Source organism: Podarcis raffonei, chromosome 14 (assembly GCF_027172205.1).
Source record: "Podarcis raffonei isolate rPodRaf1 chromosome 14, rPodRaf1.pri, whole genome shotgun sequence".
Lineage (NCBI taxonomy): Eukaryota > Metazoa > Chordata > Lepidosauria > Squamata > Lacertidae > Podarcis > Podarcis raffonei.
The window spans coordinates 20,028,929-20,054,387 of record NC_070615.1 but is presented as its reverse complement, the minus strand read 5'-3'; the positions used below and the strand labels follow the sequence as shown (position 1 = coordinate 20,054,387).

Genomic DNA, 25,459 nt, shown 5'->3' with positions numbered 1-25,459 from the left:
AGTTTTAGCTGGAATATGATCAGCCGACACTTTCTCCAAACATGAACAGCTGACCCAAAGGGAACAGGAACCCCCCTGGTCTTACGAAGCCCTCGCATCCAAACCAACATCTCAGTTTGAGCAACTTTGTGGTCATTGAGTAGCCCTACTGATTGCCTCGGCCCTCTTTGTCTCTTTCTCAACCTGACAACGGACGTGTATTTTGGTTCTTGCTCTGTGGAGATCCATGCTTGCTGCACATCTGCTGCCTCACCCCACCTGCAGACTGTCCTGGAGTTTGGCAGAGGCCTAAAAACAGATTCTAGGCCTTGACGCCAGGGATGCCCTTGGCTCTCAGGTTCACCTGTCAACCTGTGTCTGGTGAGAGGGTGTGTGCCTCCTAAGCAAGGTCACTCAGTAGATCACAATGATACTCTAATTCTAGCATTTGTCAAACTCCTCCTGAACTTAACTTCACCTTCCAAGCTCTCCAACCCAACTGCAACCATCCCTTCATCTGAATGCAGATGATCCTTGCATGAAACCGCCATGTGTGCAGTGCTGTTGTGCTCATGTCCAGCTTGCAGACTTGCCACAGGCATCTGGTAGGCTACCGTGAGAACAGGATGCTGGACTACATGGGCCACTGGTCTTGACCTAGCAGGCTGTTCTTGTGTTCTTAAAAAGAAAGGCAGTAAGACATTTCAGGAGTTCGGGACGTGGGTGGCGCTGTGGTCTAAACCACTGAGCCTCTTGGGCTTGCCGATCAGAAGGTCGGCAGTTTGAATCCCCACGACGGGGTGAGCTCCCGTTGCTCGATCCCAGCTTCTGCCAACCTAGCAGTTCGAAAGCACGCCAGTGCAAGTAGATAAATAGGTACCACTCCAGCGGGAAGGTAAACTGCGTTTCCGTGCGCTGCTCTGGTTTCGGTGTTCCGTTGCACCAGAAGAGGCTTAGTCATGCTGGCCACATGACCCGGAAAAACTGTCTGCGGACAAACGCCAGCTCCCTCGGCCTGTAAAGTGAGATGAGCGCCGCAACCCCAGAGTCGTCTGCGACTGGACTTAAATGTCAGGGGTCCTTTACTTTACCTTTTACTACAGTTCCTTGAAGCAAATCTACAAAATTTCATAGGATATTAGCTCAGAGTTGATGAGGATGCAATACAGTATTATTATTTATTACATTTTGTTTCCCATCTTTCTGCCACTGAGATTGAAGGTGGCATGTGTGGCTCTTCTCTCACCCCTCCCCAAATTCACGCTCACAAGAACTCGGCGAGGTTTTGTTGAAATAGTTGACTGGCCCAGTGTCACCCAGTGAGCCTCCTGGCCAAGTCAGAATTTGAACCTCGGTCTCCTCGGTCATTGTGAACACTGTAATCACTGCACCATGCTAATTGCAATCTAAGTGGCATCTTCTTGATTTTACTGCGATGAAAAATTCCTGGATTCAAAAACAACCTCTTGCAACAATATTCATGTAAGGCTTGTGATCCATCCCGCCATGTGATGTGTTGAAGCTGCAGTCTTATGCTGCATGCAGTCTCTATGTTCAGTTTATGCATAAAATATGCTCAAGGGGATTTCTGTCAAACCAACATCTCTGTGCAAAGTCACAGTTATGTAAGGAGGATGTGGGAGGCACTTCTTCTTTACGTTGTCTTGTAAATAACGGGCAAGGGTTTTGTAAATCCCCTCCAGGAGAGCTGGTTCCCAATGAGATCACCCTTCCTAGCTATCTCTGCTGCCTCATATTTCTAAATTTAATTTGGGGCCGAGGTTAACCAAGCAGGAGGAAGCTCTGACACTCGGTGTTTCAGAGTTAAGAACTCCTTTAGGAGTTGTAGACAAAAAGGGGCAATATTAGTACCACGATGTTTAAAAATATAATGAAAGTTACATGGTCAAAAAATAATAATCTTTAAAACACGCCTAAAAAACTAGCTATCCTAAACAGTTATACCCCATGTCATACTTCAAAAAAGATTCGGAAAAAGAGAAAGAAAGCCAACAGCATCTGCCAAATACTAATCTCAGAATTTGGCTGTGAAATCTTTAAAAACCTTTAAAATCTTTAAATCGAATGTCTGCCCAATGTAGACCCTTTGTAGCTAATGGACCTATGATACTCATAGAATCATATATTTTATTCTTAGTAGAACTAATATTGGTTCCAGCTCTCTAACACACATTCATTTATCTTTAATGTGAATAAGATCCGGAGGCCCACAGGGCAGCTAGATTTTTATTTTTATTTGCTTTTATAATGAGAAATAGGAGCATCTAGGCATGTTTGTTATTAGTCTGCAGCTTTCCCTGAGGCGTTGTTGACAGTCTCTTGCAAATGGATAGTAGGCTAGGAATGCAAAACCTGTCACCTGTCCAGATGTTCTTGCACTCCAGCTCCCATCAGCCCCAGTCAACAACCTATCACTGGTCAGGGAAGACCCTTACACCATAGGTCCATCTAGCTCAGTATTGTGTACATTGAATGACAGCTGCTCTCCCAAGGTTTCAGCCAAAGGGATACACCCAGCTCTACCTGATGCTGAGGATTGAATCTGGTACCTTTTGCATGCAAGCAGATGCTCTACCACTGAGCTGTGGCCCTCCAATATGAACAGCGCCAGCATGGAAAGCACATAGTTTAACTATGGAATTCTTTCCCGTGAGATGTAGAGAAGGCTTTCTTAGGGGTTTATATGGGCTCCTGGAGGAGATGAGATCCACCTTCAAGGTCTTTTTAAAAATATAAATTTATTTATTTGGTTTTCAGATTAAAATTTTACAGTCACATATCCAACATACAACATAAAAACAAGATTGAATTTTCTGGACTTCCCTCCTCCCCTTTGTGGGGTCTATTGTTAATCATTTCCTCCTGCGTATTTTATAATAATCCAAACCTTTTACCTCTTCCATTGTATCCAAAATTCACAATTAAACTGCAAGTGATATTCCAATCCTACTAACGATTTTAACTGTTTACAATGGTTTTTAAGATAAATTATAAATTTTCCCCATTCCTTATTAAAATTTTGGTCTTCCTGATTTCTGATTCCCGGTCATTTTAGCCATTTCAGCATAATCCATCAACTTGATCTGCCATTCTTCTCTGGTAGGGACTTTATCTTCTTTCCATCTCTGGGCCAATAACATCTGCACAGCCATGGTCACATACATAAATCGTCTTTTCCCTTGGGATTTTGGCACCTAGAATTCCTAAAATTCTAATGTCACCTCCAATGCCAGAGGCATTATGTGTCTACATTCCAGTTGCTGGAAATCCTAGGTCAAGAGAATGTCACTGTGTTCATCTTCTGCTGTGAGCATCTCATAAGCATCTAGCTAGCTACTCAGTGCGAGAACAGGCTGCTGGACTAAATGGGCCTTCAACCTGATCCAGCAGGGTTCGTCTTCACCTTCTTCACTGTGTCTGTGAGAAGCAGGGGTTTTACTGCAGTGGGCTTCAACTTTTGGAACAGGTCTTCTTTTCTAAAAGAAGGTCCTCTCTTCTTTGTTTCTGTAAAGGCTGCAAGACGTTCAGCAACCTTCAGCTGGTGTTTGATGGATTTGGTTGTAGTTTTAAGACTTTTATAACTGTGGAGGTGTTTCAAATAACTCATTATCTTACTGTGCCACGTAGGTCTGTGTAAATATTGCCTGCAGCCTTGATTATCTGCAAATAATTTTAAATAGATTAATACAGTTTCTGCTTGTTTTGTCATTGTCCTCCTCCTTTGCTCCCACCCCTGCTTCACAGCAGCCCGAAGAGGAGCAGTCGGCGGGCGATAGCACAAGTTCTAGTTTCTCTGCTGACGATACGCTGTCCCTAGAAAGGAACTCGTCCCTTGGGAGTGACATCTCCCTCCCTCAGGCGCTAGGCATCAGCAGGCCCAAGGATCGATACAGCCTGGATGGCAGCTGCTTCAACATGGCAACAAGTGCCGAGGGCCAAGATGGCGAAGCTGGCGTCTCCGGGGAGCTGGACGAAGAGCTGGACAGCATCACGGAAGTGCCTCCTCCTGCTTCTGCCCTGAAGAGCTCCATGAGGCCGCTGTCTCCTTTCCGCCGGCATAGTTGGGGCCCTGGGAAGAATGGCAGCAACGAGGCCGAGATGAACCATCGAAGGTGAGTAAAGGATGTGGGCACCCAGTGATCCATAGCTGTGGCAACTTCAGCCTTGTGATCTTTATTTTGGGGGGGGGGAGTGGGGAGAGGGCAATAAGGCAGCCTTGCAAATAAGCCCATAAAAGTTATTAGCCTGCAATTTTTGGGCGGTATGCAGTGAAGTTTTACTCAGACTAGATCCAGACAGGACTACCTCAGGTCCATGGAAAACCACCCAGCGGTCTTACTCTGAGTAGGACTTAGTTGAATACAGCCCAATATTTTATTATTATTATTACTCTTTTACTAACCAGCTAAGGGATCAGTAGCTGATATTTCCATGTGGAAGAATGAGAGCTCATTTTTCTGCAGCCAGCATGAGAATCAATTTCTCAAAGCAGTGTTAAAAATAGCCTTCTACCAAGCAAACTAGTGAAAGAGGCACAGGGGTGATCTGTCTCCTCGCTCCGGCCTGTGTAGCTGCTGTGCTGGATGTGGAGGGAATATGCTTTACTTCCTCTGCAGCAAGCACAGAAACCAAGTGGGATAGTGGAGGAGGAATGGAAGGATCGGTCCCTCCCTTGCCAGCCTCCTCACCTTCTTGCCTGTCTAGTTCTTAAATACAAGGCTGCAGTAAGAAGAGTTTTAAGGTCAGCAAAAGCACCGCTGTCTTTTATTGCTTGAGTTCTAAGGGGGGAAATTCTGTGACAGTCAATCACCGTAAGTCCTTCTTTGTACGTGTGGGTTGGATTTTTACATTTTTTTAAAAAACCCAACAACATTATTTTGACCTTTGAGCATAAAATACAATTTTATGGGTTCCAGTGAGTAAATTCAGTTAGCTGACACACAGTGTTCATCAGCTAGAAATTATCTACCCATGAAGCTGTATTGAGACAAATCAGTAGCATGTCCACCTCTCATTTGTAGAAATACTGGCTGGATATTTTTGTTACTGACAAAACTGATTATGATACAACAAAAATGTTGTTAGCATAAATACATACAGCATAGCAGAATATGGGGGCAAAAATTGGGGCCAGCTTTAGAAGCCAGACAAAATTATGCATGCCACAGACCAGGGGTTTTGTCTGTCATGTCTGACTAAACTTCGGACATACTCTGAATGATAGAACAAGCCTCTTTCCACAATCTGGAGGCATGTGTGGCTATCTCTTCCCTGCTGCACTGAGCCACGGAGAAGCTCGGAAATCAGAGAGACGCTTTGCACTGCTTTCTGAACTTCTCCAATGGTGATGGTCGCAGATTCTGCCCCTTTTTCTCCCAAGTGCTCAAGAATAAGAAAGTTGCACTCACCAACGATGAGGTGTCACGTGTATTCGTGCAGTCCCAGAGCAAAACTTTCTGTTTCAATTTGAGAGGTCAAAATATGCATCCCACAAGTGCAAGCACAAGTCCTTGGTTTTGGAACGAGTGCGCTTGGGTTGCAGCAAGCCACAGAAAGGATTAAAGCAGCCTTGTGTCTTAAGTTTCACACAGGTGAGTGAATGGATTGGAGGGGGGGGCAGGTGGCTCTTGCATCCTAGCCACAGAGGAAGGAAAGCCCTTCTTGGCAACCCACATGGAAATGCAACAGGTTGCTTGTCTGCTTGGTAGAAGCGTGTTGCTGGACTGCATCGGTTCAGTCCAGGGCACAGGGCTGGAAGTTTCATGGCATGAAGAGAAGCAATCAGATAGTTACTTCGCTCTTTGCCATAAAATCCAACCCCAGATGTTACTTTAGGTTTTACAGATTGAAGTGAAGCTGTCTTTTTTCCTGTTGTCTGTTACTATGGGGCAGCCGAAAACCTTTAATTTCAGGTTGTTTGTGTATGTTAAGTAAAAACAGGATAGCTGAAGAAAATTGACAGAATACTAGAAAGTCAGATTGTGTACAATCAACGGTGTGATTATATCCTAGTAGGATTCTTAGGACAAAGTAATTTTCGTGCCTTGTATTATTGCTTCATTACGACTCACCCTCATGCACTGGGGGCGGGGGGGGGGAGTGGCTGATGAGCTTACAGGTACAAAGCAGGTAACACTTCAGGCTTCAAGATTAAGGAAGGCATTCGGCAGGTAGTTGGGGGGGTCATCTGACATCATAGCTGTGCATTTAAAGCAGGGGAGGTGTAATTTTTTTCTAATCTGAGAGCCATATTGCCTCACTGCAAACCCTCCATGGGCTGCATGCCAAAGCTAAATTTAAAAGTGAGTGCAGACTGAAGTTTGTGCATTTACCCCCCCCAAATATTATTATTATTATTATTATTATTATTATTATTATTATTATTATTATATTGAAATCCATGCATATAATTCTGAGATGGCTTTGGGGGCCATTAGGATTGCTTGGGTCCACCCCAATTTAAATTAACCGACTGTCAGTAAATACAATAAGCAGAATAGAGAACAAAATCTGCCCTAGATTGTGCTCCTTCTGGCTCATTCCTATGATCATGTGATGGTGAGAACACCCTCCATGCACATAGAAAAATAGGATGTCAGGTTAGTCTGAACCTTCACCCTGACACGCTGCTTTCCCCATGTGTGTAGAACAGGGATGGGAAACCTCTATCTGCCCGAGGGCCACATTCCCCTAGCGACAGCCTTCTGGGGGCCACATGTCAGCCAGTGGGCAGGGCCAGAGGCTGAAACAGGAAAAGCAAGAAATACAAATTGTTGCTAGTTTCTGTATCCCTCTCTTATCTTCCATTGAGGCAAGCACTATCTGAGGTCAAGGATACTTTCCAACCTGCAAAGGCAGAGAGCACAAAGCACAGCTAGTTTGGGGTTTAGTTAGGAAGGGGAGGGGGCCTGGGAGAACCCAAGGGCCAGACAGAGAGGCTTGGAGACCCCTGGGCCTAAGGCTCCCTATGCCTGGTGTAGATGTATTCAAGCGTACAACTCTCCTGCACCTTCGTTCACAAGTGGAACTGGTCCTGCAAAAGCTTCACCTTTTGAGTCTGTTGATTTAGACCCAAGGTGACTTTTTTACTGCTCTCTGGGTACGTTGCTGGAGCTTTATAAAACATGCCCTTATTTACATGTTGCCTTTCTCCACTTCTTGTTCCACATTCTTTTACCCAGTACTTCCCCGGCCAGTCCCAGTCTGGGGGATTTCTCATTTGTTCATATTGCGCCTTTGTCATTGCTGACTGACCACTGTCCATGATTCATTTTCAGTTCAATGCGAGTGCTGGGGGATGGTGTAAGGAAGCCTCCCACCCATAGGAGAAGGTACAGCACCACACTCTGATGCTGACTAACCATGTTGCATTTGAATGGCTACTAACTTCTTGCTTTTATGCCAACATCTCTTCGTTTATCCCAACACAACTGGCCAGCTTGTTAGCATCTTTGCCCCTCAAGTTTGAAAGAGTGCAAAATGTTCCTGGACTACTTTCCTTGGATGGCTGGATTTGCTGTTTGAGGCGGCAGGAACAGAGCGTAGTTTGAGGGTTTGGGTTCTTTTTGTAAATGTGAAGGATCCTGCCCCCGCCCCATTGTATGTTCTTCATTATGTACCACGTTGGCTAATGAAATGGATTCATGTACACACAGTGTTTCTGAGGAGGAATAAGCCTTGTGCTTGCGTAACTCCACCCTCCTACCTCCTCTCCCCTATGTCTAGAGTCCAGGAATTGCAAATCATGGTTTGGAGCTACTTTCTAGGTTTGATTTTGAGGGTGGGGTAGTGCAAGCTGTAATTTGGCTATTTGACTGTAACAGGAAACAATGGTTTGCCAAGCCAGGAAGTAACTAATTGACTGAATGTATGAGAGGAGGAAGGAGCGTGCAAACACAAGACTTGTTCCCACTCCTCCCAAGTGGTGGTTTAGAGGAGTGGAAACATTGGGTTGTATTCCATGCTGCCTGAGGGAACTTCCACTCGCACAACAGGATTTCCACTCCATCTCCTCCCCGCCCACACCCCCATATCTTCTCCAGAAGGTCCCCCAACTCTCCTGAACTAATTTGGGTGCAATTTAAGTGGAGGAGAGAGAAGAGGAAGCTCCATCGCATGCACAGAAGCTTCTTGCACGAGCAGAGTTGCAGTATTGGATAAAGCCCATTCCATGTAAACTGAGCTACTATCTGCACAACCTTTTGACTAGATGGCAGTACTCAAAATATAAACAGTTCAGTTAAATATAATTAATTGTTTGCAAAACTGTCCCTAGATTTTTCAGAATTGGCAGATGTGAAGGAAATGAAACAGATTAACAAAATATTCAGTACCCATGATCTGGCTGGTTTTCTTTTCTTTATCCCTTTCCTTTAAGAACAAAACAAAAACAGTCTAACTCCCTTGAAAGCTGGGGGCATATAAGTCTGTTCCTGCTCCCTGTTTTTTGTTACGTTCTGTGTTCAACGAATTTTTCCTCCACCCTCTAATTTAAATTTAAACACGCTGCTTGAGGCAGATTTGTAGATTTCCATACCAAAAAACCTCAGCAAGCCTAATCCTGCCAGAATTAATAGGGCATCCCATGCTTGAGTGGTGATTTTTGCAAAAACATGTTTCTACAAATTTGGCAGAAGGTGGCTTAGAAAATTGATCGTCTATTTTTTTATTATTATTATTATTATTATTATTATTATTACGCCCACTGTTTAACATTTTGTTGAGCTTTAAATGCTGAAAGAGGAAGACTCCAGAGATGGTATACTGTGTAAGACCCATTAAAGAAAGAAAAGGGGAAATGTCAGCCTCAAAGCATTTAGTGCACGATTGCGTTAATAACGCATACAAAAGTTGCTTCAGGTGCCTTGTAAAAACTTAACCTTTTGATGAGAATTTCCCTGACCCATAAGATTGGACCCTGTTTTAGATGCCTGAATCTGTTTGAATGCTTTTATATGCTTTTATGTTTTTATTCTGCTTCATTGATTTTTAGGCTGTATTTTTGTTGTAATGGATATTTGTATATTGCACACAGTGTACACCACTTAGAGATTTTAAAACATTTGGGAGTTTAGGCTACTTTTAAATAAAGGTCTGTAGCCCAAACATACGGTAACTGAACTGTTTCAGTATTCAGGCACACACACCCCTTCTTCCTGGTCCCCTACATAGGCTTTTTTGGCCCACAGTTCAATAGTTTTCATAGATTTTTTTTCTGCCTTTCTGTTCTGTTCAGTGCCATATAAAACACAGTTCCTGCTATCCCTAATCCTGGGTGATGTTCTTCCTCAACCCTCCCTCTCATGTGAACGTTCCATTAATCAACTTCATTAATCACCATCCATTCAGAACTCCACCTCCTCCATTCATTCTTTCCCAAGGTTCCATGATTCCCAATTACCCTGTCTTCTGGGTGCCTTATCTGTTAAACTCTCTTGTCTCCTAAACTCACTCCTACCCCTATTTCTCTCAGCCACATCATTTCCATTTGGGCTGTCCCAGCCAAACTGGCTGTTCTCTTTCTCTCACTAACACCCCCCACTCCTGGTCAATATTCTGTGGACTGAAACTTCCCTAGGAGCTGCAGTGTTCGTGGGTTTTCTGTGACATCAGAGCAGCTCACCCAATAGCTAGTCTAGGTTTTAGTTAATTACATAGACACAGCTTTCTCTGAGGCACAGTTGGCCAGGACTTAACCCACCCAAGTTCTAACTCTCTAAGGAGAGACCACCTCCTTTGCTACAGACCCTCTCACATGTTAAGATCAGAAGAAAGGGACTTCTTTGTGGCAGAGTATGTGTTGAACACATGTCCAGCCATTCACAAACTGGTCCGTGCAAAGTTAACAGCGGGAAAAGCAGCTCTTGCTGACATCACTACTGCAAAGCTGAGGCATGCCTGCCAATCCACTACTCTCCCTCATTGACAAATGAGCATCAGGTGCTTTGGTTTAAAAGAGCTGTTTTCCTTTTAATGGATAGCAGGATTTGTTAGCACCTGCCTCTCTGACCGCCCTGTAATGGCTGCCTTCTTGCTCTCTCTTTTGCCTTTTGGTGTCCTCAGTTTGAGCTGGTGTCCCTCTGATGTCCAGTGCACCGCCATGGGTGCTGATTTGAATGGCAGAAGGTAGAGTATACATAAATGTTCTGCAGCAGTAAAGGGAGCTTGCAAACCCCGAGTTGTTGGCTTCTGGTGTGGTGTTTGTAGCCTTGTGGCATTGCTGTGTGTCTGCTGTCTTGAGTATTGTTCAGTCTCTGTCTGGTTTGCTTCCTTTTGAAGCCTTTGAGCACATGCTCAAAGTTTGGCAAGCCAGAATTTGTGGTGGCCCCTCCACCAAGCTAACTTGAAGAAGGGGTATGTTGGTGTGTTTGGTCCTGGAACTCAGGGCCATCAATTGAATCTGAGCATTGGAATATTCGGGACTGACAAAAGGAAGAACTTCCTTCACACAGTGCATATTTAAAAATAGGGAATTCACTGTCACAAGATGTAGTGATGGCTACCATCATGGATGGCTTAAAAAGAGGGCTAGACAAATTCATGGAGGATAAGGCTGTCAGTGGCTGCTAGGAAATCACATCTTAAAAAATTCTCAAAAAGTTTGACAAGCAGGTATATAGCATAGCCATAAAACCAACGAAATACCATTGCAAAATAGCTTTTTGAACTTGTCATCCTTTTCAGCATCTTTCGCCTTAGGGAAGTCGTTGCAGTGTGAAGTGCTCCTGTTCAGGGTTTAGCTAGCCAATGAAGCCCTTTTCCAGTATATTCCATTCAGTTGTTGTCTCCGCTGCTAACAGTAGATCCCGTTAACTAACCAAGGAGATGAGATAGATATGAGTGTGCTTGCAACCGAATCGTTTAAAGCAGGGGTCGCCAATGTAGTGGTGTCTGCAGGGAACTGATATATATGCCTCCCCATCCCCGCCATATTGGTTTAGGGGGTGGGGGGAGTATGGTTGAACCATTTTGTGGTCCTGCTTTTATCTTCTTCTGCTCACTTAGATGTGGCAGTTGTTTGGTGTTACGCCATGCCTCAATGGCAGCCATTTTATGAGTGGTGCCCACAGCACTTCCTCAAAATTCCAAATGTGCCCACTAGCTCCAAAAAAGTTGGCGACCCCTGATTTTAAAACCTATTTTTGATTGGAAGCTTCCTCTCAGATATGCAGTGAGCTTGTATGTTGATCCACCGAGAATCTGCAGAAGCTTGAGATCTGTTTTCTCTCTCTTTAGTTACAGCTTAGAAGGCCTTGCTGGGGAGGGTGACGGTACTAAGAAGCCACCCTCCAGCCTCGAAACGGCAACTCTGAACACCAAAGATCTCCGGCAAAGCCCCCTGGCAAATGACGAGCGTGGTTCTCTGGTCTCACTCACCGAAGAGGAGCTGGAACTAGAACAAGGGGCAATTAGAAGTCTTAACCGCCAGGTAAACAAGATTCTCCCCCCTCTCTCATTAAGAGTTTAATACCATCTGTATGATATCTACAGTGAGCTGAGTAGCCCATCCAGGCCACATTCACACCATATCTTTAAAGCACTATGATTCTACTGTACTTTAAACAGTAAAGGCTTCCCCCCAAAGGCTTCTGGGAACTGTAGTTTGTTAAGGGCCCTGAGAGTTTTTAGGAGACTCCTATTCCCTTCCCAGAGCTACAGGAGTTGATAATCACAGGGAACTCTGGGAATTGTACCTCTGTGAGGGGAATATATGGGTTTCCTAACAACTCTCAGCGGCTCCCATGTATGGTCTGAGTGTGACCCAGTCAGATATCGGCAGAAGTGACATGAGTCAACGGAATGACTGTCGTCTCGTAGTGAGGACATAAGGGGGCCGTTTCCTGCCAGAAGGGAACTCCAGTTTCCTTGAATAGATCTGTAGCAGGTTGTTCCTCATTTGATCTGCCTGCCTCCCACTCTGTGACCCTGCTTTTATACAGCTTAAGAGAAGAGGGCAAATTATATTTCTTTCAGCTTTGCCCAACCTGCTGCCCTCCAGATGAACTACAGCTCCCAGCCAGTATGGCCAGTAGCCAGGGATGGTGGGAGCTGTACGCTTCGCATGTTTTGGGCTACTAGGTATGGGAAGGCTGCTATGGAGATGAAAAATGGGCAGTTTTGCGCGTTTAAACCCATTTCACAGGAGCACAGGAAGAAGCTGCCTTGCACAGAGTCAGACTGCCGGTCCATTTAGCTCACTCAGCATTGCCCACGCTTGCTGGCAGTGGCTCTCCAGAATTTCAGGCAGGAGCTTCTCATTACTATGTGGAGATGCTGCGAATTGAACCTGGGAGTTTCTTCCTTTCAGATCACCTGGGGATATTTTCTGGGGTGGTGGTGAGGGACCCATGGACAGCATGTGGCTAGTCTTGACGGGCTTGCTTGTGCCACTTTGAGCTATTTACTCTGCATCCACCTTTCTGTGTTGCGCCTGCTTAGCATTTGTGGCATACTTCGTGTCTGAACCTGTGTGTAAGGTGGTCCTACAATGGGGAGTCCGCTTTTTGGTTCCACGACGTTGGTGGACGCTAGATTCGCCAAGTGTTTCTTCTGTCCCCAAGTTCCAGAGGGCATCAACCCTCTCATTTTTAAAAGGTGAAATTGGTTTCACCCATGCCTAAGCAAAGACCCAGGTAAAGGGCTCTTTAGCTGCTTCTTCCCCAGTTGTGAGCATTAACAGAGACTTGGACATAGCCCTCTGCTTATTATCGATCTCAGCTGCTTAACTCGCCAGCACAAGGCAGTCAGCAAATGGAGACTGGTCAGATGAGATGCACAGGTGCTCTGCTGAAGGTGTTGTTGCTTGCTCATGCTGGTGAGGAAAGAGTTAAACAACCTTGGTGGGTCTCAGCTGGCACAGGAGAAATCGACTCAGGTGAATAATAGAGACCACGTGCTTGGGATTGGAGTCTGCTGCTTTGGAAGTCAGATGGGAATTTCCTCAGGGCTCCTGTGAGCTGCCTAGCTCAGTATTGTCAACCCTGACTAGAAGCAGCTCTCCAGGGCTTCAGATGGGATCATGCTAGGGATTGGACCTCCTGGCAACGGGTTTCCTGCCCCCTTTTGTGCAGTGGGGTTTTGTAGTTCAGCTTTGCTGTCTTGTTTTTTTGCAGATACGCCAAAGATCTCAGCCCCGTGCCTTCAGCTTCACTGCAACTCCTGTTTCTCCTCCACTGACTAAGTCCATGTCATTGATGACCATTGGCCAAGCTGGACCAGACAGTGAGTACACGTGGCTCTTTGTCTTTCTTGCTGCATACAGCGTTTGGTGGTGACTGCACCTTGAGTGTACTAATAGCACCTTCCCCTTTTCCTGTGCCATGGCAGCTTGGATATAAATAACTGGAGCAGAACACAAACACACTGAGCTGCTTTATCCTAAGTCAGGCCTTTGGTCCATCACGGCCAGTACTGCCCACTTCCAATAAGCAGTGATTCTCTAAGGTGAGGCTTTCCCCAGCTTGGCTTCCAGAGAGTCTTCTTCATTGGAGTTGCCTGGAACTGAACCTAGGAATACAAAGCATGCAGCCTCCCACTGAGCTGTCAATCTTTTCTGGCAATCTTCAGATAAACTAAGTTGGGGTGGAGGTGGTTGCAGAGAACAAGGATGGACTTCATTCCTCCAGAAACACAACACTTCTGCACCTTTCCACTTCCAACAGCGCTAGCTCACGTCGGAAGCAGCTGGTTATTCCGTGGTCCTCAAAAAGCACAAACGTGTTCCCTGTGACTAACATTCTCCCCCTTTTGAAAAATACCCACTTGGTGATTTTACGTATCTCTGGAGTTTTGAGAGACGTGGAGAACAAGTAATCTCTACATCTGCTCCATTCTCCAGCGGATATGCGATGACACACCTGTTAGATGACTGTGCGCCTTGAGGGTGTTTTGTTGATGCCAGAGCTATGTCAGTAAGTGCTGGTTTGCACAGATCCACTGAGCATCTCATGAGCCTTGACACATGTGCAGTGACTGTGTTCTGCCTCTGAATTACTGGGAATATAGAGTGGCAAGAGCACTGTGGTACTCATGTCTTGCTTGCAGATTTCCTTAAAGCGTTTGGTTGGCCACTGTGAGAACAAGATGCTGGACTAAATGGACCTTCATTCTGATCCAGCAGGACGTTTTTGTGTTCTTAAGGACCAGCACAACTCCCATGGGGAAAGGTGCCTTAAGTGATAGGGAACAGCCATATGCTAAGTCACACCTTTGCTCCACCTAGTCCAGAATTGCCTCTGAATACCAGTTTCTGGGAATTGTAAGCAGGGAGAGTGCTGTTGCTCTTACATCCTGCTTGTAGACTTCCCACAAACATCTGGGTGGCTACTGCAAGAAAACAGGATCCTGGACTATAGATGGGCCTTTGGCCTAATCCAGCAATGCTGTTCTTACGTGAGAATGAAGTCATTGCTATAATGCTTTGTACCCATGCCTGAACCTTTTCTGCAGTGTGCTGATAATAGTGTTTGCGCTAGGTGGAGGAGTTCCATTCCGTATTGGTTTTGAGATTGCGGCATTTGCACAGCCAGCCCTAACAATAGGCTGAGTGAGGCGGCTGCCTCAGGCAGCTGATTTTGGCTTGCAAAAACCTCTTAAAAAATGGATCAAGGGTTAGTTATTGGCTATGTTTCTGTTCTATTTTTACTGCCAGGGAAAGGCACTTGTGAAATTTTCTGTATCAGGTGCCTAAATAGTAATGGAATTATGTACCTTGAATTCAAGGAGGGCACAGTTTGCTGCTTTGCCTCAGACAGCAAAATGTGTTGGGCCAGCCCTGAGCATCTGATTGGATTTGCCCCATATTCTTTTTCATTCAGAAGTCTGGATTTTGACTCATAGGTGACTTCTGCCGTTTCCTTAAAAAAAAGTATTTCCCAGACGACAGCCACTCCCATCAATATCAGCTAGCACAGCCTTTGTTTGATCCTTTATTTTTAAGCAGAAGTGTCACCCTCCTGAAGAGGGTGCTCTTATAGGAGAGAGGGTGCTCTTATAGGAGAGAGACCCTTTTGATTAGGGAGCTTCTTAAGGATGCTTCACAAGGAGGAAAGCCTTTTTAGAAAAACCATTCTCAAGACTTGTGACTAATAAAGATGTTGACTAGAGGTTGTTGTCCCTTAGCAATAGTAACCAAAGCACTAAGCTGTCCATCTATTAAAATAACCGCTTCATCTGCTTAGCCTTATTGCACCAATTTTCCTCCCCCTCCCAAAGCCTGTCATTTAAAAAATAAAGAAAAAGAAACAGGAAATAACCATTTGGTATCTTTTTCTTTCTCAGTTGCTAACCAAACACTAAAAGCAAAAAATAAAAAGAGGGGGGAAATTTCTTCCCAGAAAACAGGCTTGCCTGACAAATGAATGATTCCCCCTGCCTGTTCCATTAGAGGAAAACTTTCCATCCAACTTGGAAGGAGTGGCATTGCATCAGTCTGAGGCAAACTGTGGCTCGTGCACACTCCTCCCTCCCTCCCTCCCTCCCTCCCTGCAGAATCTCCTTTTGCATATGCTACCAACTGGGACTTGCCAGGTATGGGGAAAGAACTCTCATAAAAATGTGGGGGTCAGCATTGCAGTTGACCATCTGGAGGATGCACAGTGGGCTCTTAAGAGCAACCAAGCATCGCATCTCTGACGGGAAGTAGATGGTTGTACACAAGTGTAACTGCTGTTGAAACTGCCACCCTGTTCCTCTGCCTTAAGGAAATCCAGTAGGAATCTAGAAAGCTGAGCTCATCTAGCTTAGTATTTTGTCTGCAGCAGGAATGGGCAGACTGCAGGCTTGAGCGATCTGCTTTGCTTTTTCATCGAACCATCAGCCTGGATCCAAGTCCAAATAGTGGCTTAGAAAAAGGAGCAGGCATAGAATTAAGGAAGAGGGCACCTCTAAGTGCAACTTAGCTCAGGAATCTGTCCCTCCCCCCAACTGAATGCATAGCTCAGGGGTCTGCAACCCGCGGCTCCGGAGCCGCATGTGGCTCTTTTACACCTTTGCCGCGGCTCTGGGGTGGATACTAGCGAGGGGAGGAGGCACATTGTGTGCCCCGACACTCCCCACTGTGGCAGGCGCTGTACTGGCTGTGACGTCGCATGGGGGCGGTGCGTGTGTTAGTCACACACCGTCCCGACGTCACCTTCCCGCCCGCCCGCCCGCTACATTGTAAGGGGCATGTACGCTGGTCACTGTATTGAAAGGGGGCATGTACGCTGGTTACTGTTTTGAAGGGGAGTGAAGAACACACACACAAAAAAAGGTAACTTGTTAATTTAACGTTTATTTCTATGAGGAGGAGTAATTCTGAGGGGTCAAACAAAGAAATAATAAAAAAGTGACAAAAAAGTTATTTTTATAATGACGAGTTTTGCGGCTCCCAGTTTTTTTCCCCTTTGGAAACGGGTCCAAGTGGCTCTTTTTGTCTTAAAGGTTGCAGACCCCTGGCATAGCTCTTTAATGCAAAAATGCATTCTTGGGTTGCCTCCAAACCAGTTTTTGTTTCAGCTGCCTAATTAGTGGAGGCTGGTGAGCTATTGCTATTATTCAGCCACGGGGAACCCTTGCCCTTCCAGATGTTACTGAGCTACAACTCCCATTGCGTCTGGACATTGGCCATGTTTGCTAGGGCTGGTGGGAGTTGTAGGACCAAAGGCTCCCCACACCCGAACAATTGGGATTTGAAAATCCTTGGTGTTCTGTTGCAGATCACCCAGGTCTCTCTCTACCAGGAGATCCTGACCTGCCTTCTTCCTATCTCTGGTTTGCAGTGACTGACAGTGATAATCTAGGATTTCATGTAGGGGCCATTCCCATACACAGCTGGAGATGCCAGGGGTTGAAGCAGGGGCCTTTTGCCTGCAGAGGACATGCTCTGCCACTGTGCTGTGCTCTCCTCATCCTACCCACTCCCCAAAAATGCCATCATGTCTTCCCATGCAGTGAACCAGTGAATTGCAGCAGAGAAACATGCAGCGCAGTGGATGCTGTGTAGTCCCAGCAATTTTTGGGGTAGGGATGGAGGAGGAGGAGTGGAGTTACCACTCTTGAGTGACAGCCAAATGCCTGCCCAAAGGTCTGGTTCCGGCCTTGGTTGAATTCAGATCTCAATTAGCACTAACGAGAGAGTACAAGTTGAGAGAAAGTGAAGCAGGCTTAAATCTCTCTCTTTGTCTCTCTCTCTCAGAATGTGGGATCTGTTGGCTTGATGCATTCCAGAGGGAAACCTCAGCCCCGTAGGAGCCTTGAGCTGTTGCACTTCCCTCCCGCCCCCCCCAAAGGCTGCTGGCAAGCAGATGCTTGGCCGTTCTTCATCGTCAGCATTTTGTAGAAGTGGAGGCTTTAGAGGAGCTCTTCTGCCAGAATGTCCCAAAGGCTCCTCCTAACTCGGGGATAAAAAATACAAAAAATCAGCGGGGAAAATGCTGGGGGTGGGGGGTAGTTAAAGGCAGCCGGAAGCTTTTAAAGAATGAAATCCTCCCCAGTGAAGGAAGGACCAAAGGCATGCTGGTGATGGTGGGGAATTCATTGAAGCGAACCTGTTTCAGTTCTGAGTCTTGCTTGCCTTTCCTGCTGTAAGACGTTTTGCTTGGATTGAGATTTTGTAGTGAATTGAGATTTTGTAGTGAATTTGGAGGTTCCTCCTGCAGGGAAATATCTGAGGAAGCCACAAGAGGGGCCCAATAGAAAAGGTGGCATTTCTCAGGTGAATTCCAAGAATAGCCAGAATACTTTGAAGAAGGCTACTGAACCCTTTTGATAGCTTAATATAGTAGGGTGTGTATTTACCTTTTGAAGTAATAGTGCCTTTTGTGAGGTGCCAACTATAAGGGTCAGCTAAGGGAAGAAAAGTTGTTAAAGCCCCACCCCCACCCCGGAGTGGTTCTATAGGGGTAGGACCTCAGTACTGAGGATTTAAGCCATCAGACAATAGCTTGACTTTGTTCCTTTTCCTGTGCTTGCTAATTCATTTAAAGTTTAAACAAATCTACCGCTTCCAAAACCTTGAGCTTGTGCAGAGGCTTTTAACTGCTGAGATGGGGCCTGGCTTTTACTAAAGAGCATCAAGAGTCTTCAAAGCTGGGTGCTATACTTACACATCGGGTGCAGTCCAGCCAAAATGAAGCGTCTTTCAGGTGTCGTTGGGCTGGATTTGCATGTAATGCCAAACCATGGTTTGAACCTACACGAATGAATGCAAACAAGTTGCTGAGTGAAGTCTTGGGTTTGAGTGCTCTCCCTTCCATCACCTTCTCCTGTGATCCTGGGAGAAGGACTTTGCTAGCAGTTAGTTTCAGTGAATCCAGGTTTGTTACATACATACCAGCGATTGTGTTTTGAAACAGACCCTGATTAGTTGAATAAGCCAGCTCATATGAGTTGGATTTGGGGTTTTTTTTTAAAAAAGAAACTGACCAGAGTTTATTTCAAAGCGTGATCCAATGCATCAACTCTGGATTCTTTGAAACCATAAACTAAACTTTAGCAAAGTCCTTCTTCCTGGCTGTATGGGAGAGGTAAGATGGACATTCATACGGAGGCTTTTCTCAGGCTCATTCTGGCTTGTGCATGTAATATTAAACCAAGGTTTAGGGTTACATGCACAGTAACCCCCATTAACTTCAGTGGAAAAGTCAAGCATGTCTTTAAAATCTCCATAGATGAATTGATTGGGATTATGGGTATGATCAATTTAGGCTGGATTTTGTTCATTATGTGGAAGCTTTCCTGAAAAAAATTTGGATGTATTTCCATGCAGAATATCTTTAGTATAGTAGAGCCAGGACTCTCCAAAATATTTTTTTTGATTGCAGTGAGAGTTAACTACCCTTATCTTTACCCTTATTGCTTTGTGGGGTTAATGGGCAGGAGGAACCCTAAAGAATTACATGGATCTTGTAAAAAGGTTTCTGCAAGGTAAGGTTGCACTTGGAGCCTTCTGTAGTAGAGAGCTGTTCCTTTTAGGAGATAGTTCTGCTCAATGTGGTGGCTTTCTTCTGCTACTTGTGGTGGTGCTGCCTTGTATTGTACCCTCTAAATTCTGTTTAGTTGTTTGTCTTATTTTAAATCAATAATTTCCAAACTCTGTGGGGTGGGCCCATTAATGTTCTATGAGAGACAACAACTTGGAAACTTTTCCCAGGGCAGCCTGTATATTCAACTAGCTCAGTATACACTGACTCACAACAATTCTGACATTTTAGACAGAGGAACATCTATCCCATAACCTGAGCCTGAGCCTTTTGATTGGAGCTGACTGAGATCGAGCCTGTGAACTTCTGTGTGCAGAGCAAATGCTCTATAGCTGGACAGTAGTCCTTTCTCTCTGCATCTTAGCAAGTCATACTTTAGCTTGCAGGTGAAGGACTCAGTGATTAAACCCTCTTCCATCTAAAAACATTGTTCTGCATAGAACAATGCTCATTTTAACTTATTGAAGGCACTTCTGCATACAGAGGCCATACTGTACTCCTTAGCTATGGTCCTTCCATCAACAAACTTTATAGTATCTTTTGTGACCCCAAAGTCCCCACCAACATGCAAAGGGGGTTGCCCATTGTGACTCAGCTCACATTACTGCTCTGCTCTGCTCTCCTTCCTGTGAACTGGACCAAGGGTAACTTTGGCACTCTCTGTATACTAGATATGTTTGGGATTATCCAAAAAGTCTTGATGTAGCGAAGTCTCTGAAACTACCTACCCTTAGAGGAGCTTCCCTGCTGCATCCCTGCAAGAGTCACTGCTCTGAGCATGCCTCCTTCCAACCAGGAGGTATATCCAGACTAATGATTCATGCGGGAATGGGGGTGGGCAGGTGGGTGCTTGTCTGATTCTTTCTCATCCACACTCCAAAAGCAAACTTAATGGGCGAAACGTGGCTGCACCTTCAATTTTAATTCATCCAAAAATGTACCCTAAGCGCTTAGACGTTTGGGATATAACTGATTTAAGGAATACAGCACCAAGTCCTGATGTAGATTGCAGAGGGGTGACTTGCAGTCTCTGTAGATTGTAAACATTAGCCGCATTGGCTCATCATGGTATGGTATGCTGTAAGCCATGTCTTAAGCCTGCTATACCCTCCTCAGCCAAGTTGCTTGAGGGGAGAGGTCTTAATGTCATGGGGTGAGGCCCTCTTTTCCCCAAGCTATTATGCTGGAGAGGATTTGGGCTCACAGCTGAAGAAGGAGGTGTCTGTGGATTTGAATAGCCGTGTTGCACCATGCTCAATTAGATCCTTTTGCGAATGAGGGCTGGCCATCCAGGGGTCACTAAAGAGAGATGCCAGCATCTTGTAGCATTGCAATTGAACCTTTTCCTTTGAAGAATTGTTGTGGGAAAGGTTGCCAGTAAATAAAAAGCCTCAAGCCTACAGTTTACAGATTGAGTGCAATCTGAATTATTTCTCTCTCTCTCTCTCTCCTTAAAAAAGAAAGCCTTCTGCTCTGCATTGGTTTTGCTTTCCCTCTTTGGCTTGGTCTTGACTGCTCCTGTTGCCATTCCCCCTCTCCTTTACCTACTATTGGTTGTTGTTGTTGAAATGCATGCTTTAACGTCTGCTGTTAACCCACTTCTCAGCCCAGGGACGGACTCGGCCATCCAGACGAATTTCCTTCTCCTTCAGCATCTCTCCACTCATTCCTAAGTCTAAAACTGTCTTTTCTATTGGCTCTTCTTCCAGTGATGAGGATGAGGAGTTGGATAGTAAGTAATCTGCCTGGGCAGAATGAAGCTGGCTTTGGGGTGGCGCTAGGCAGGGAAGCGTCTACATTTTACCTGGCTTTTCTGTCTCGTCTTTAATGCAAGTGCTGCTTGCTAAAGTTGCCTCATCCCTTTCTTTGTGCTTCTGAACTTCACATGCTGCATCATAAAAGGGATGCCTTCCCTTCGCAACTGCTTACAAACGTTGGTACTCCCAAGAGTGCTTTTGTGCTGTCTCCTGTAGATGCCACGGCGCTCAAGCTTTTTGAAAATCTGTTTTGCTGTTTCACTGTGGGTCGTTCCTTGGTGAGGAAGGGGAAGGTGTTTGCTTTGGGCAATGGTTCAACGCTACCATTGTAGTTTTGCCACATCACACTCTTGCATGTCAAAAGCTTCACAGTAAGAGTCACGGATATGTGTATGTTTTTAAACCGTGTGTGTTTGCTTGAGAATTGTACATTTGATATATAGCAGGGGTGAGGAATTCATTTGAATTATTTACTTGAGAAATTTCTTGATAATGCTTCTGGTGCATGTGATATAGAGATCCTTGGTTTGCCCAGGTTACGGATGGGAAATGGAGGTCCTGGGCACTTCTCCTAGTTAAAGTTATTCCAACACCATTATGTTTTGAGAAGTTGAGACTTTAACTGGCATGGGCCTCCATAGATGCAGTCCAGATAATCAGAACAGGTGATGATCACTTTCTTAATTTGCAGAGAGAGGCGGATAGAACTCAAAGCAGTGTTTATAATCACTTGCCTTTAGCACTTGGTCAACCACACTCTGGAGCTCTGTGCAGTTTTAAACTGTTGGTGGGGGGTGAAGCCTCTAAAGACTACAGGAATTTCAAATAGTGAGCTTCTTGCCATGAAGTCATCTTGACAATTAGCTCAAAGCACGCTCTGCTTGCGTCTCTGCTTTTGCAAGATAGTCTTGCAAAGGTCAGAGCCTGATATCCACCCAGTTTGCTGCCTGGAGGTGAAACTGAACAAGGGGCTTCTCTGTACTTTTTCTTGAGAGCTGTCAGTTTTGGGTTGCAGGCTACTTCCCAGTTATCACCAGTGATGTCATATCTGCTATCCAATAAGAGCCTGTGATGCTTGCACAGTCATGTTTGAGTCGCTTTTCTCCAGCTATGCAGGAATCTGCTTGGGATTCTGTACAACTTTTGTGTTGGTTATTTTGTAAATCATAGGTCCTGAGGTGCCAGTAGTAACCAGTTTTGGGATCCTCTGGAGGGTATCTCTGGAGACACTTGTGTTAACATCTGGAAACAAGTGAACAAGCAAGCGCCTCTTGTCTTCGTTATTCAGGACTTTGTAAAGAAAGAATGGGAAAAACCCATTCAGAGTTACTACTTTTATAACCATGGTTAATAAACCTTTAGTGGACCCAGTGGACCAATTTTCCACCGGGATTTTGCATTAGAATGTGTCATAGCCATCAAGGTTAATCCCAGGTGCAATTATTGTTAATTAAAAACCTTTTCTCCTTGTCTTTCCTCAGGTAACAGATCTTTCAGCAGTACCGGCAGTTCATTGACTCAAAGGTGAGCTTTTGGTTTCCCAAAATTAAAATTGAAGGCAGGGCTTTGTTTTGTTTTGCGAACTCTTAAAACTCTCTTCATTTCCTTGAAATAGAAAAATCAGGGCTCTCACCCAATGAAAAGAGAAATCATGCTGATTTAACTGTGCGAGTTTTAGTCAATTCATTAGTTAAGTGACTAAAACTGCGTGGCTTTGCATATGATAGGAATGGACGATAGTTCTAAAGTGGATAAATCATTGTCTTTCAGTTACTTATTTTAGATGATGTATGCCTGTAAAAGCAGATATCAGCTTTAAAAAGAGGTGTTACTCCTTCTCTTACCCATAGGGATGGGGTGGGGGTGCGCCAAAAATGGCCCTACCCAGTGCTTTTTTTTCTGGGGGCATGCAGGGGTACGCATGCTCCTAAACATTTTGTTGAATCTAAGTTTGGCCTCATGGAGGGGCAGTATTTCAATATGAGTAGGAAAAGGAGAGTACCCCTAAACATTTTTTAAAGAAAAATAACACTGGCCCTAGCTATCTGCAATCTTTATAAGTTCTTGTATTAAAATAAATTTTAAATAATTAGATTAGCCTACTGATTAATTGGGATGCAGGTGGCGCTGTGGTTTAAACCACTGCGCCTCTTGGACTTGCCAATCGGAAGGTCGGCGGTTCGAGGACCCGCCACGGGGTGAGCTCCCGTTGTTCGGTCCCAGCTCCTGCCAATCTAGCAGTTTGAAAGCATGCCAGTGCAAGTAGATAAATAGGTACCGCTCTGGTGGGAAGGTAAACGGCGTTTCCGTGCACTGCTCTGGCTTCACCAGAAGCGGCTTAGTCATGCTGGCCACATGACTCGGAAAAACTGTCTGCGGAAGCGGACAAATGCCAGCTCCCTCGGCCTGTAAAGCGAGATGAGCGCTGCAACCCCAGAATCATTCGTGACTGGACTTAATAGTCAGGGGTCCCTTTACCTTTACTGATTAATTGGGAAGAGTGGAAGACACCTTCCAAGTTTGTTGATTTTTGTGTGTGCTGATTGGCTAAATGAAACATGTTACTCAAATCTAAGGGGGCGAGAAAATCATACACCCTAAATCACGGGTGTCAAACGCCAGACCTCGTCATGTGGCCCGTGTAGCCGCCACCGGACGCCAGCCTTCACCTTTTATTCTCGCTTTTTTTTTTTGACACAAGAATGCCGCCTCTTCAGCGCATGCGCAGCAGCCTACAAGCCAGAGAACGTCTGCCCTCTAGCGGCGCCGCGGCCCCCGATGAATTTGAGTTTGACACCCCTGCCCTAAATGCTTACTGGAAACAACACAAAATGCTTTCTATTTCCTCCTCATCTTCCAGGAAGCTGTACTTGCACTTTCAGACAGCAGAGGGCACTGTGGGTATTTGGAGCATGCATATGATTCTTTGCACTTAGGATGGTTGGTTGCCTGTTCTTCGCAGGACTCCTTTGGCCTTTAAGGGAAAATGGCAACTAGAGAAGCTTGGGGGTAAAAAAAGCCTCACCTGTTGAAGGCACAACAGGCCTTGTTTGAGTTAAGAAGGTGCTGGGCCCATTTGCAATATGCAACACAGCTTTCATTAGAGTTGCCAGACCCCCCCCCCCATGGACCTTACCTTTTTATCGTTTTAAAATGTATTTACTTTATTTCATGCAATGTATATACTGCTTGACTGTAGAAAATCTGAGAGCAATTTTTTAAAACAACAACAACAACAACAACATGTGAAGCTTTTCCTTGAGCAGAGATGAAGCCATAGATAAAGCTTCACCTGCTTAATTTCTGCCTGTCAAAATATTTGCCAGGACATAATATTTATGCACCACTTTTAATTTAAAACAGGATTCAGAGTGGCTTGCAGTGAAAAACAGCAAAGATGCAACATAAAATACTTAATGGCATGCTTGGTATAGTTATCTTACAACATTTATATAATGTTATAATACAACCTCTAAGCAGCTTACAAAAAGATTAAATTGTTAAAATTATCAATAAGAGACAGTATAAAGCAAGTATTTTTTTTAAAAAAACAAAAAGTAAAATTGACAGTAAGCAAAAAGAAAAAAAAGATTGAAGTAAACTTTGGCATTCTACACATCTGGATAGGCTGGTCTAAACCAGGTATAGGCAAACTCAACCCTCCAGATGTTTTGGGACTACAACTCCCATCATCCCTAGCTAACAGAACCAGTGGGAGTTGTAGTCCCTAAACATCTGGAGGGCTGAGTTTGCCTATGCCTGGTCTAAACAAAAAGGTTTTGAGCAGGCACTGAAAAAGCACAGTCAAGGCATCTGCCTGATGGCAGTAGGTGGGGAGAGTTCCAAAATGTAGGTGCTGCCTCACTAAAAGTGCAGTTTCTTACAACTGTGGAACAAGTATTAAGTGGCACCTGTAAACGGTGCTAGTTCCACTGATCGAAGCAGTTGAGTGTGCATATATTGGGTAAGGCGATCTTGCGGGTGAATTGGTCCCAAGTTGTTAGGGGCTTCATGTATGAATAGTAGCACCTTGAACTGAACTGGGTCATAACAGTATCATTAAAAATAATACAGTGGTACCTTGGTTCTCAAACTTAATCGGTTCCAGAAGTCCGTTCCAAAACCAAGGTGTGCTTTCCCATAGAAAGTAATGCAAAATGGATTGATCCGTTCCAGACTTTTAAAAACAACCCCTAAAACAGCAGTTTGACATGAATTTTGCTATCTAATGAGACCATTGATCCAGAGAATGAAAGCAATAAACAATGTAATGCAGTCACACAATCAATCAGTAGCTGAACTGGGTTCCACACAGTCACAATGACACACAAAAAAGCCTCAAAAATGCAAAATAAATAGCAAAAACAGACAGACCTCAGCGTGGCACTCAAAATGGAAGCATGGCACTCAAATCAGAAGCGTAACACTCAAAACAGAGCTCTTTCGGCTTCTGAAAAAAGTTCGCAAACCGAAACACTTACCAGGTTTGCAGTGTTTGGGTTCCAAGTTGTTTGAGTACCAAGGTGTTTGAGAACCAAGGTACCACTGTACTGAGGAGGAGGAGGTTGCCGTTGCTGTCCCTTTGCTGCTGCCAGCAAAGAATCTACCCCAAAGGGTGGTTTTTCCTTTGGCAGATTCCTGAAAGTTCTCGCTCTCCAAACCAGCAGCCCCTCGTATCTGTGGTCTCCTTCCGCACAGGAGCAGGGTCGGTAAAGAAGAGTTGGCAGCTGCAGTTGTCAT

The 25,459-nt window shown here is 44.9% G+C and overlaps 1 protein-coding gene across 8 annotated transcripts in view; it reads left to right on the top strand.

Moving 5' to 3' along the window:
- Positions 1-25,459, top strand: part of AKAP13 (A-kinase anchoring protein 13) — a 243,912-nt gene that overhangs the window by 179,472 nt on the left and 38,981 nt on the right. For 2 of the 8 annotated variants that reach the window (XM_053365802.1, XM_053365800.1), the window contains exons 12-18: positions 3,745-4,112; positions 7,278-7,331; positions 10,063-10,125; positions 11,236-11,428; positions 13,113-13,221; positions 20,569-20,694; positions 22,201-22,243. In XM_053365802.1, coding sequence (XP_053221777.1) covers positions 3,745-4,112; positions 7,278-7,331; positions 10,063-10,125; positions 11,236-11,428; positions 13,113-13,221; positions 20,569-20,694; positions 22,201-22,243 — 956 coding nt within the window. The remainder of the gene's footprint in view (positions 1-3,744; positions 4,113-7,277; positions 7,332-10,062; positions 10,126-11,235; positions 11,429-13,112; positions 13,222-20,568; positions 20,695-22,200; positions 22,244-25,459) is intronic. The other 6 variants (XM_053365806.1, XM_053365808.1, XM_053365801.1 and 3 more) reach the window with 5 other exon arrangements.